This window comes from Natrix helvetica (assembly GCF_964273705.1).
Source record: "Natrix helvetica genome assembly, chromosome: Z".
In the NCBI taxonomy this organism is placed as follows: Eukaryota; Metazoa; Chordata; class Lepidosauria; order Squamata; family Natricidae; genus Natrix; species Natrix helvetica.
Window position 1 is genome coordinate 109,758,486 of NC_138554.1, and position 12,617 is coordinate 109,771,102.

The 12,617-nt window shown below is 34.0% G+C and overlaps 1 protein-coding gene across 2 annotated transcripts in view; it reads right to left on the reverse strand.

The window, feature by feature from the left end:
• Window positions 1-12,617, reverse strand: part of PPP1R9A (protein phosphatase 1 regulatory subunit 9A) — a 98,922-nt gene that overhangs the window by 40,229 nt on the left and 46,076 nt on the right. For both annotated transcript variants that reach the window (XM_081971657.1, XM_081971656.1), the window contains exons 4-8: window positions 10,194-10,314; window positions 5,750-5,854; window positions 2,833-2,968; window positions 2,196-2,345; window positions 596-649 (exon numbers count right to left, since the gene is read on the reverse strand). In XM_081971657.1, coding sequence (XP_081827783.1) covers window positions 596-649; window positions 2,196-2,345; window positions 2,833-2,968; window positions 5,750-5,854; window positions 10,194-10,314 — 566 coding nt within the window. The remainder of the gene's footprint in view (window positions 1-595; window positions 650-2,195; window positions 2,346-2,832; window positions 2,969-5,749; window positions 5,855-10,193; window positions 10,315-12,617) is intronic.

A 12,617-nucleotide genomic window follows, 5' to 3' on the forward strand; every position in this document is an offset into this window, starting at 1 on the left:
GAGAAATAAATAAAAATGCATTATGGAGATGCAGTAATATTATCTTACTGAAAGAGTTATCTGCACCTCTCAGAGGTTTGCATACAGGTAGTCCTCAAATTATAACAGTTAAGTTAGTGATCATTTTAAGTTACAAAGGCACTGAAAAAAGTGATTTATGGCACTCACAACAATTACAGCATCCCTATTGTAAATTCAGAAGCTTGGCAACTGAGACTCATATTTTTGACGGTTGCAGTGTCCCAGGCTCAGGGAATCACTTTCTGACAAGTAAAGTCAATAGGGAAGCCAGATTGACTTAACAACCATGTTACTAAATTAACAACCGCAGTGACTCATTTTACAGCTATGGCAAAAAAAAAGATAGTAAAATCGCAAAACTCACTTAATAAATGTCTCAGCATCAGAAATTTTTGGGCTTAATTTGGCCTAGTTGTAAACTATTTCTATAACACAAGTTCTCCTAAATCACTTCTCCTAAGTAAGGCTATTACTTTTTCTTATTATTCATTTCTATAAAGAACTTTTCTTTGCTTCCCTTTTAATCCAGCTGAAAGTAGGAATATTGTCGTTTGATGGTGGTAGCCATCCTTACCTTTCTTTTTAGCTGCTTAACCTCTGTTCCTGTAACTGTATACTGGACTTGCAACTAAAAATGCAAAACCACAAAGCAAACAAGTGAGCTACAAGTGCCATTATTCTTATATACATATATTTGTGCATGCATATGTCTTGTGAGGTCTGTCTGTCTTTCTCAGGTTTGTTGCACTTGCAGTGGGACCGCTGCAGTGCAGAAGAATATAAATTAAAATATCTAACCTGAAAAATAACTCAAGTCTAGGCAAGCTAATTAAAGAAAAAGTGTTGCTAGCTAGCCTCTCTAAATATAAGATTAGGATATTCAAACTGCATACTGAAGTCATTTCTCCTTAAAGATGTCAATGTTTCCTCTGCTATTAAAACAGGTTCTTGCATTATCAATATAAAACAATGAACACTAATTAGTTGTATTTAGATAATTGAGTAGAATATGATACGACACATAAACCAAGCATTAAAAAAACTATCTGAGCAATAGAAATTTATTTTGTAAAATTAACCATGTCTACTCCTTACTAAATGTAGTGCCTACAAAATAATAGAAGCAATCCAATAATTGCTTGGGAATGAACCTCTATGAATACAAATACTGTTATACCAGTGTATAAACACTGGTAACATTTCCTCTGATACTGAAAGCAGCGTTCTACTGTAAGATGAAGAGATATGTAAAATATCAGTGTGACAGAAAGGGCAAGGGGCTAGAGATTAAGGTAGACATGATCTACATCAGGCAAATTGAAGAGTTGTGGACTTCCCAGCCAGCATGGTCAGCTGAGGAATTCTGTGAGTCGAAGTCAACAAATCTTAATATTGCCAAGTCTGGAGACTCCTGATCTACATTGAAGCCTACTCTCAGCTGTAGAAATTCACTAGTTAATTTCATCCTGTAGTTATGCTAAATTTTGTAGTTTAACCATGTAATCTTGACTCTTATCTACTTCTCAATTATTAACTGGGAAAAATTGGGGAAACAAATGCTATAAATGCTGTCTCAAGATCCTGGACATAAAGAGGGCTATAGAATAACAGAATTGGAAGGGACCTTGGAGGTCTTCTAGTCCAACCCCCTGCTTAGACAGGAAACTCTACACCAATTCAGACTCTACCCAATTCCTTGTATTGCTATCATCACAACACTTATTTTAAACCCATTGCTTCAGTCTTCTAAGGCAAAGGGAAGTTTCTGTGCCTCTGCAGATTTTTCCTGATATTAAAGAAGGAAATGAAAATGGATTTGTTCTACCATGGTTCTGAATACTAGTTTGTAATGAATCGAGGACGAGAACTGCTGACCTCGTATCTCGCGTATAGTCTTACAGAAAATCTGTATAAAAAGCTTAGAATTAATTTAAATTCTAATTTAATTTTTAAAAAGATTAGAATTAAAAATGAAAAATTAGAATTAGAGATTCTAATTCTCTAATTGGTCTCAAGCCATGTATCCATTAATAGTGAATGCAAATGGGGAGTATTACACTTTGCACTGAGGGGGAGTCTATATCAGTGAAAATATAAGTTTTTCAATATTTTCTGAATCCCGAATACAAGCTTTTGTATTATCATTTCTATCCATTTCTAATTCTCTAGATTACCTCTTTAAATTTCTCAGTCAATGTTGCTAATTCCTCTGGAGAAAGGATGTCATCATTTTCAGGACTTTCAAAGAAGTGAATATTTTTTTGGTCTCCTGGATAAGCTGCCTCAAAATCATCTTCATCTTCATCGGTGGCGTATTCCTCTGTCTTGGAAGCCAATTCATTTTTTAAAACAATTTGTTTAAACAATTTTAACATACTTTCATGAAACAAAAGAGTAAATTGGTTTTACTGAAAAAAAAATTCCCAGACAAGTAAATCTAAACAATTTTAACAGCAAATAAAGTCAGAAAATCTGTAAGGAAGGTGGAGCCTTCTACATCAGTTCTAGATTAGAAGTAAAGCAGTTTTTTAAAATATTATTTCACAATAACTTTATTATTACCTAAGTGTGAATTATTCATTTATATGCTTGAAGATTGGGGATCCCTACCTCTTCTTTTTACAAGAATGAATGCTAGAAGCTTTTAAAAATAATCAAACCTGGATTCTCAGTTTTTGACTTCAAAAAAGAATCAGAAAATAGTAAAATAGTCAACTTTGAAAAAATGTATTATTTTCAGTTGCAACTACCAAAAATGTTAAAGAAGAAAGAATGAAATATAAATAAATAAGGAAGGAATGAACAGGATACCTCTTCATCATCATCCTCATCAGCTTCATAATGTGCATAATGATGGCCTCTCTGGCGCTGGTCATACTCTATGGTCTGTTTAATCAATTTACCCACTTCACTTACTTGTCCTGCTTTTTCTCTGCCTATTATAAACCTGAGGAGAACATAAATGAACAAGGGTAATTCCCCCGTCTCGTCTCTTGGTTTCTAAATATCCAAAAATAGAAAACAGTAGTGGAACATCTTACAACTAATAAACATTTGTGGACTAATATTCACTTTATCAAATACGGCATAATCAAAGCCCAGAACTTTCATTTAAAGGAGATATTTTATAATGCATTGTTGTTTGCAACTGAATTATACTGAATTTGTTTAAATGAGGAATAGCAAATCATTTACATTCTTGATGCAGAACAAATTTGCAAATTAGATTCTCTTAAGCAGCAGATTTACTATCTGTAAATTTTAGGTACCTCTAGAGAGCACTTGAACTTATGTTTATCAATTTGTGCACTTTTTTCTTTAATGGTTTAGGACTATGGCTGGAATTCAAAATCTATTGGAAGGATATGGGAGAATTGAGAAGAAGTTGGAAAAAGTAGTGTTCCTCACAGTTCCTCACAGTTCCTCATAAAAGTTGATGGGGTTGGAGCCCCAAAAATTAAAGGGGAGAATGAAGACATAGAAGATAAAGACAAGACAACAGATGAATTTATTAATGGAGCAAATGTGGGTGAAAGTGGAACAAAGAGAATATGGAAGAGGGAATTCGACAAACTGGAGCTCTACCCCAGGTTCCAAGATACAGAAGAAGAAGAAAGGATAATGATGATGGATTTAGGAAGAGAAATTTACCTGAGAGATCCTTCAAGCAACAAAGTGTGGAGAGAAGTCTATAAAAAACTTATAAAAGAGATAAAAAGAAGACTGACACCACAATTGGCAAGAGAGATAAGACTGTTTTGTTACTGGAAGATACAGGTTGACAATGAAAGTTGATAATAAAAAATTAGTTAATTTTGGTTGAGCAATAAGTAGGAATTTAATAATTCTTAGATTGTTTTATATTGTTATTAAATGTTTATTCATGAACAAATAATTAACTATAATAATAATAATAATGAAATGATAATGGATACAGCTTAATGATATATATGTGTGTACTGGCAAACTAGTAAAAGAAATTTGGATATAAATTGCAAATTGTGATCTGGGAAAAAGACCTATAAACAAACTTTTATTTAGGTTTTGTCATAAAGGTGTAATGTTTTTTGGGTTTGACGAGAGGAGGTGGGATATAAATAGTAAATTATTTTTAGCCAATTATAATAACAACAAGGAAAGGTCAATGGATACTGTTTAATAATATATGCATGCTCTGGTATTGGTAAAAGCAACTTGGATACAAACTTTAAACAGCGAGTGGGGGGAAAAAGTGGGGGAAAAGGTTTAGAAATTTTATTAATTGACTTTTACTTAGAATATGTCATAAAAGTGTAATGTTATTGGAGGATTTTTGAAATAGCTAATTAATTCCATTATGTGATTGTGCCTTTAAGTATGAATAATTTGAGGTAAAAGCACGTTTAAATAATTGTAGTCAAATGATAATTGTGGTACATTGATAGTAAGATATACAAAGATTTTTGATTTAAAGTGTATAATCTAATATGAACTATAAGTAATGACTGTGGAAGAAATGCAGAAAGTTATTTGTAACCAATCAACACACTTTCTACAAGATGTATTGAAGGATGATTCTTTTTTTTGTGTTTTTGTTTAATTAAAATAAAATAAAAAATTCAAAAAAAATTAGAAAACTATTTTTACACAGCATAAGTAATCCTTGAGTTATGACCATAACCTAGTCTGGTAATTATGACCGTATGTTATGATTGTCATATAGCAGGTCACCATGTTACTAAGACCAATTTTATTACCAGAGATCAGACGTGAACACCAGTTTCCAGCAAAACCATAATAAATTGTACTCATTGGACCGCAGGGTAGCTGCCACAAATGACCATAAATCTAGACTGGTTGCAGAGCCCCCCAAAATGTCACATGATTGCAGGGGGCAGCAACATTGAAATTTCAAAACTGGATTGTAAGTCGATTTGGGTATCTGTTATAACTTCAAATGGTCACTAAATGACCCATCACAAGTTAAGGTTTACCTTAATAATAAACATGTCACACCAACCTGTGATGTTATGACATAAAGATTGATAATCACCTTCTGCAATCTTCTGACAAGCAAACCAGATTCACTTTACAACCAAGTTACTAATTTAATAAATGCAGTGATTCACTTAACAACTGTGACAAGAAAGGTTGTAAAATGGGGCAACTTAACTGTCTCGCTTAGCAATGAAAATTTTGGGCTCAAATGTGGTCATGTCGAGGACTACATGTACGTCTAATTTTTTTTAAAGGAAATTTTTAAAAAGTTACAGAAATCCTTACTCTTCTAACTAAGGAAAGTCAAATGCTTAGAAATGAATACTGCAGGATAATTAAAAATCACACAGATTTCTAAGTGAGAAAGACAACACACATTATCCATCTTCATCATATGAGAGTGTAAATCATGATTTGAAGCCATTTGCCAAACATCTGGATTGTGATCATGTTACTGTAAGGATGCTGTGATGGGCAGGAAGACAGGCCATCTTGCTGTCATAAATTTAAACAGTGCTTAATGTTAATGAAGCAAGTGCCATCTGTACCATTTGACAATGTGAAGTAACGATCAGTAGAATAATATTTAATATACTTGTATTAAATATAGATACATTGAGGCAAAGGGCTTTTTGAGAATGTTAATTGTTTTCGCTTCATTTATTTGGATTATGCTATTTATTTTATTACAGAGTAGCATAATTGCATTAAATTTAACATTTCTTTCCCAGGGTTTCCTAGAAAATGTTACCTGACTCTTCCTTTGGTACGTCTGAGAACTGTCGAAGCAAAATCTTGTGAGACACCAACCATGTTGATACCGTCTACTTCTATAATTTGATCATTTAACCGGATCCTTTAAGAAAAAATAAAAATAACAGACATGTTATGTCTGCAGAACAGACATAGCATGTCTGTTATGCATGACATTTTATAATCTGCTTAATGAAAGAAAAAGTAAACTGGCCCTATAATCCACTGCTGAAGCACTTTCCAAACGTTCTTTGAATTAATTCTTTTGCTTAAACCAAGATAAACAATTCAACATCAGGTACAGTGGCAAATTTATAAGTACAGCTGTGTAAATTTTGAACCAACAGCAATAAACAAACAGCCTATCATAGAAAAATGTATACTCACTGGAATAAAAGACAGCACAAGATGAGAGAGAGAAGCATAATATTGCACAGTACTGAGGCTCAACTTTTTTTTATCATTCAATTGCCTTCTGATATTTTATGTTTGCATTTAAGTAGAATCAAATTAGTAATGCAGCCAGTAGCTCATAAAACATGGTTCTTGAAACAAATGACATTTTGGTCATACCCAGTAAATTTTTCCACTAAATGTAACTCAACTTACGCACAAAAGCCACAAATGGTATGGCAGGTAGAGATATCTGAATCAACCTTCTAGTTCAGGGGTGTCCAAACTTGGCAACTTTAAGACTTGTGGACTTCAACTCCCAGAATTCCCCAGTCAGCTGGCTGGGGAATTCTGGGAGTTGAAGTCCACAAGTCTTAAAGTTGCCAAGTTTGGACAACCCTGTTCTAGTTGATTCGTTGCTATTTTCTTTTGTTCCTATAAAGTCTCTGGAAATATTAGTGGGATATGCTGCCTTGGAGTGGGAAAAGAAAGGAGGCTGACACTTCAGACACTTTTAGTTTATGAGCCACCAATTTTTTGTGTGTGATTATGACATCATATAAATTTTCTATGGGAAAAAGCAAGCTACCTTCTAGAAGTTGTAGAGAGGGCAGATGAAATGATGTGCACTATCATTGCTGTATCTACAAATTTAGATTTTGTTTTTTCTGAAACCCAGATCAAACAAAATATTTATGTTTGTGGTCGTGCCTAAACTGGAGCTGGCTTGGAGCAGTTTGACTGAACCTCTAGATTCCCACTTTTCTCCCATGTTATCTACATTCATGCTCTTAATTGTTAGACTCAGAGATTGATGTCCCCAGAAAAACTTCAGAACAGCCTACAATACAGGATATAAGATCAAATGGTTGAAGAGTTTTGTTCAAACTTGGGATGGCACAAAGGTGAAACCTAGAGCTCTTAGCCTTTTCTTGAAAACTGAAGGCTATTATTAATTCTGATTTGCAGCATTAGGCTATTCCAAGTATAACTGCTTGAACCAGGTCCTTCTCTTTGTAATTAAGCAATCTACCTTTCACTATTGCTTAAATCTGCAGAGATGTCATTATTCCTTTTGTCTGGGTAGCTAAGACTCTGATTCAAAGTCTGAATTATCACAAGTCACAAGTATTGCGACTCTGACAGTGTCTAATGTTACCTCTCTAGACCTGCTGGGGCCAGGATTATTTGTATCCTGAGTAACTTTCTTTGGTCCTTATTACCGGAGAACTATTTATCTATCAAGAACAGGTGAGCATTGAGATGTATCTTCTAGAGAACTAATGAGAAAGAGTATCTCCCTCCCCCCTCATAACAACTATTCTACAAACAGGGAACTCCTTCATTGTAGCCATTGTGTGATAACATCCACAATATGCTCCAAAAATTCAAAATATGCTAACTCGTTGAAAAGGTTGCCTGCTTTTGTGACTTTATTTAAGAATTAAATTTCAGAGTCTTTTCAATCCTGCCTTTTTTTTTACTTGCCACTGACTCCCTCTCATTTATGACTCATTTTTTGAAATAAGTAGGGAGGATTGACACAGCCTCCTTCATATAACAGGATTTCCATAAATATCTATATAAAATAAGCTATTTTTTCTCTCAGCAGAAGAGGGAAATATATTTAGAGAATCAGACAGTTTTCAGTTGAATAGTTTAAATATTCCATGTAAAAATTATAAAATCATGTCTTTTACACAAAAAAGTTAATTTTTGAGTTAAATCTTTATTCTGCGGTTTGAAGTACAATTTTTAGAGGGAAGATTTTTTTTCTATACATTATTAATTCAATTTTTACAAAGCACCCCAAAACTAATAAGGCTAATAAATATAGCAATAAAAAAGTAAAAGTGCTGAAAGAAAAAATAGTTCCTATTTCCTTTGCAGCAGATATTTACAAAATTATTTCTTATTTGATTCCAAAAATCCTTTTTTATATTATCCATTTTTTCTTATCATCAAACCCACAAATCATAGGTAATTTTCTTTTCTATTTCATAGAAAAAGTCTATAAGGAGTTTTCATTCAATCATAAATATAAACAGTATTTCCCGAAACAAAGAGGTTAATTTAGCCATCTCCATGTTCATTAATCAGCAGCGTTGAGCCTTACCACTTTTGAGCATATAATAGCATTGCTACAGTTGTTATAAAGATAATTAACAGAAATTCCTGCCTTTTCTATTTAGCTTACTAACAAACTGTATCAAAGCATTTTCTTCAAAAATAAAAATAAACCTAGAGTAAAAATAATATCTCCTTATCCACTGAAACCTTTCGTATCAAAGAGTCTTTGCTACAAAAGGAAATCTCTCTTCAGTTGTAACTGATTATTTCTTTAAGTGATTAAGAGATGGGGTGAGTAAGAACTTAAAGTCCAGCTCCTCACAGCTCAACTCGCAATCTGGCTGCAGAAACATTTCTGCAGTTTAGCTAGAAGGAACTGCTGTCCAGAACCCATGTAGGTCTCTAGATCCCCCTTTGATCCAGGGAGATAAAAGGCAAGCAGAAATCACCTTCCAACTGATGTTCAAAGGCTGCAGCAGCTCTCCTCACTTTTGGGGACCATCAGACTGTCATTCCACCCTGGAAGCAACTCTCAAAAGGCAGCCATCCTAATAGGTGTAGTACTGTTCCATATATGCACCCACAACACAATCCATTTCATTGTATCAATCCAGTGAATATCCCCTTTCCCTTTAAAGATGCATACACAACTACATGCACGGACAGCATTTTGAGCCATTAATAGAAATGGAGAGCTTATAACTTCACTGCACTACACTTTCCTGTTCGGTATAGGCTATTTTCAGAACAGAGAATGGGGCCTGGGGGACATGAGGACTCCTCCAAAGCCCCTAATGGTATTTCATGCTATTTGCACGTACAGTAACAATTCATAGTTGGAAGAAAAACTGCAATCTACTTACCTTTTCCAAAGTCTACCAATAGGAGGGTTGCAGAGCTGTTAGACTGGGTACTACTTTTATTCCTTGTAACTGCATTTACTAAATATAATATTTCATTGGGAAACATACCAGATATATATATAAAAGAAATATAAAAGCATTTCAAAGCTGTTATATTCTGGGTTTCTTGCTCCCATGATTCTAGTCTACTGGGGGTGTCAAATTCATCTGGGAAGGTGGAGAGTCAGCATCTGAATTTTCATTTCTAAACTGAATATTTGTGTAAATTCTTGTGCATAATACAAAAGCTTTGTGTTACTTCTTCCTTAGTGGGAAATTTGTTGGCAACTGATATGAACTATCTGAATAGTCTTCCAATTGACATTCTAAGTCTTGGCTCATTATCCTCCTTTCTACATTTTTAGACTTTTTAATTAATTCTTTGTGATTTGTTTATATCCAAACCTTTGATACTCTGAACATAGTGTCAGTACACTATTTCGTGTTTGATAATAAGTTTCCCTTCTACTTTTTATAATTACCTTGTGTTCCATCAATGTTCATTCTTGGATTTTTCTGTTTATATGATTTATTATTGATCTCCAAATTCTATCGCATGGATTAATTTAGAAACAACCAATCATAGTTTTAGTTTGCCTACAGATCTAGGGTAACTTTAGGATAAAAAGAATTAAATGCTTGATAGAGAAATAAGTATTTCCTCAATGGTTCTTATCACTGATTTCAGTTTACTATATACTGAAAGGTAATTTTTATGTGAAATTAAAATAGTAACTTTTAAAAGATATATTTCTTACTAATGTTAGCTTGTCTGATGATACCGTATGTTTTTTTAAAATGCTGTGATGAAAGTTAAGACACTCAAATGTGTGTTTAATTTTTAGATGATTATACTTCAATATGATTGTAATTTTCAGCATGAAGGGTCAAAATAAAACCAAATGTGATGTTAGCTCTTTTGATAAACCTCAGAATTTATAAATACTCACTTTCAATTAAAAAACACAGTTTTACTTATTATTTATAGGCTCCTGTAAATTTGTAATTTTTAGAAGTGTATACCATAATACATTTTAATTTTTAGTAATACTTGAAACAATGATAATTCATATTTACCTGCCATCTTTTTCTGCAGGCCCATCTGCTGTAATAGTTTTTACAAATATACCTAGCTTCTCATAACCTGTATCTATTCCAATTCCCATTCCAATAATAGAGATACCGAATCCTTGTTCATCTGAAAAACAAATTGAACACAAATATTTGTAGCTCAGGGTTGAATTGTGGAGTCACTCTCTGAGCTTGGTGGTTTTCTTGCAGACATTTCATTATAAATCTAGATAACATCTTCAGTGCTAGGTTATACTTATACATATACAATAGTGATTCTATGGATGGTATTCCACCTGTAAATTTTTCAAACTTACTTCACTGCTGAATTTTTACTTTAACCCAGTGCTTCTCAAATAGTGGGGCGGGCCCCCCAGGGGGGGCACAAGGCTCCGTAAAGGGGGGCTCAGCTCAAATTATTTTATATATTTTTGTTTTGCAGGTTAAAGTTTTTTTTAATATTGTGTTCCTTTAAATCCTGTGCTCCTTTAAATCTTTTCTGCTACAGTTAATAAAGCTGTTCTTTGTTGTAAATTGATCCACATTTCTTTCTTTTTTTATTCTCTTATACGTTAATAAGGATACAGTGTTATGCAGAGGTGTACTTATAACAATTTTATAGACAAATGATACTATTTACAGTCACGCGGGGGGCGCAAAATGTTTTCTTCTTCCTAGGGGGGGCATGACAGAAAATAATTGAGAAGCACTGCTTTAACCCAATAAACCATTTACTATAAAATCCAGTATTCTAATACAGAATCCAGCAGCCAATTACCAAGATTTATATATGTACATTGCAAGGATTGTTTCAGGAAAGTTAGCTTATTGCAAAGTATATATTTTTTTTCATAGAAGTAGGTACAGGTATTTTTCAATTACACAAGAGCAACTATATCCTTAAGACTCTTTTTCTGCAATCTCAAAGAACTCAGTAATTCTTTGCATGCATTCGAGTCTTCCTCATTATATCATCATTGATCTCTCTGGGAATGAATGAATGAATATGTGCCATCAAGTTAGTGTCAACACTTATGCTGACAGATTTTCTTTAAAACAAGTTGTCCCAATTTGGTCCTTCAGCTCTTCCAATGGCACACTCACTGCTGCTGTAATTGAATCCACTCATCTTGGTACTGGTTGTTCTCTGTTGTGTTTCCTTCCACTTTCCCTAGCATTATAGACCTATCTTAAAAACCCCTGGCAATATTGCCTATATGTAGTCTTACACCTACATATATTTAGTAATAAGGCCACATTAGGATTGAGAGTATTTTTTAGAGATCTGCAGCTATCTACAAAATTGGTTTGCAGCAGAATAAATGAGATAGGAGAACTAAGTAAAATTGGTTCCTTAAAAATAGAGAAAAATAAAAGGTTGGCAGATAAGTGTTATAAAAGAAGTGAAGAAGGAAAAGGAATGAAAAAATGGAGCACAGTGGCAAATGATTGTTACTAGGATGGCAGACAGTGTTCTGGTGGCAAGGTAACTAATTTGTTACGTATTTATTAGATTTATACTGTGCTTTTCTTCTAGAAGCCCCGGATAGTATATCACTCGTCTGGTCTGTCAGGTAATCAATCACTCCATTTTTTAAATGTATTGAACACTTTTAAAACACTTTTAAAAAGTGGGGTTAAAATTGTAGTGGAGCCACTCTGCACCTTTGTTGGTGATAAAACGCTCACACTTGTTGGAGATGGAACTTCACAGAAGATTTTGAACTGGAATAGTGTTGAGTTGACACTTTCCCTGCCTCATTTTAAACATTTTAACTGCCCCTTTCTACATCAACTTTGAACTTTGGGTGTTGGTCAATCCATTCATATAGGCAAGGAAGTAGACTTACATGGCCACTCATCTTATTGGACAGTGCACAATGACACAATAAAGCATAAAATATAACTATTGAACCAACACCAAAGTAATTCCTAGTAATGCAAAACAAGATTTGCCTGTGATGAAACTTACTGTGATGAAATAAAATACAAAATAAGGAGGAGGCCTTTCCAAGCAGCAAGGAAACAGCTCAGCATGGAATCTTTGGTATGAAGGAAAGAGCCAGAGCGAACACCCCCTATCTTTCATAAGATATCTCTATGCAAATTTATGCTTTAGTCTGGCAAGATTCCCATCTACAGGAGAGCAACAATGAAGAAACTGTTCTGAAGTAACTTTTTGTGCCATTTTTGATTCCTTGCCCTGACAATTACAACCTCTTTTTGGACCAATACTTTGGGAAAGACTTACACACCAAGGCTTTCCAGAAGGTCAAAAGAATGAGAACCGTCCTTGATCTCAAAAAGGCAGCTCTTTTACAGGGCAGGGGCAACTCTGGAAAAGACATGCTTTCTAAGTCTTACTAGATGAAAGCTGTTCTCTATTAGAACAGTGGCTGACAGACTGAGACAAGACGACTTTAAAGGCTA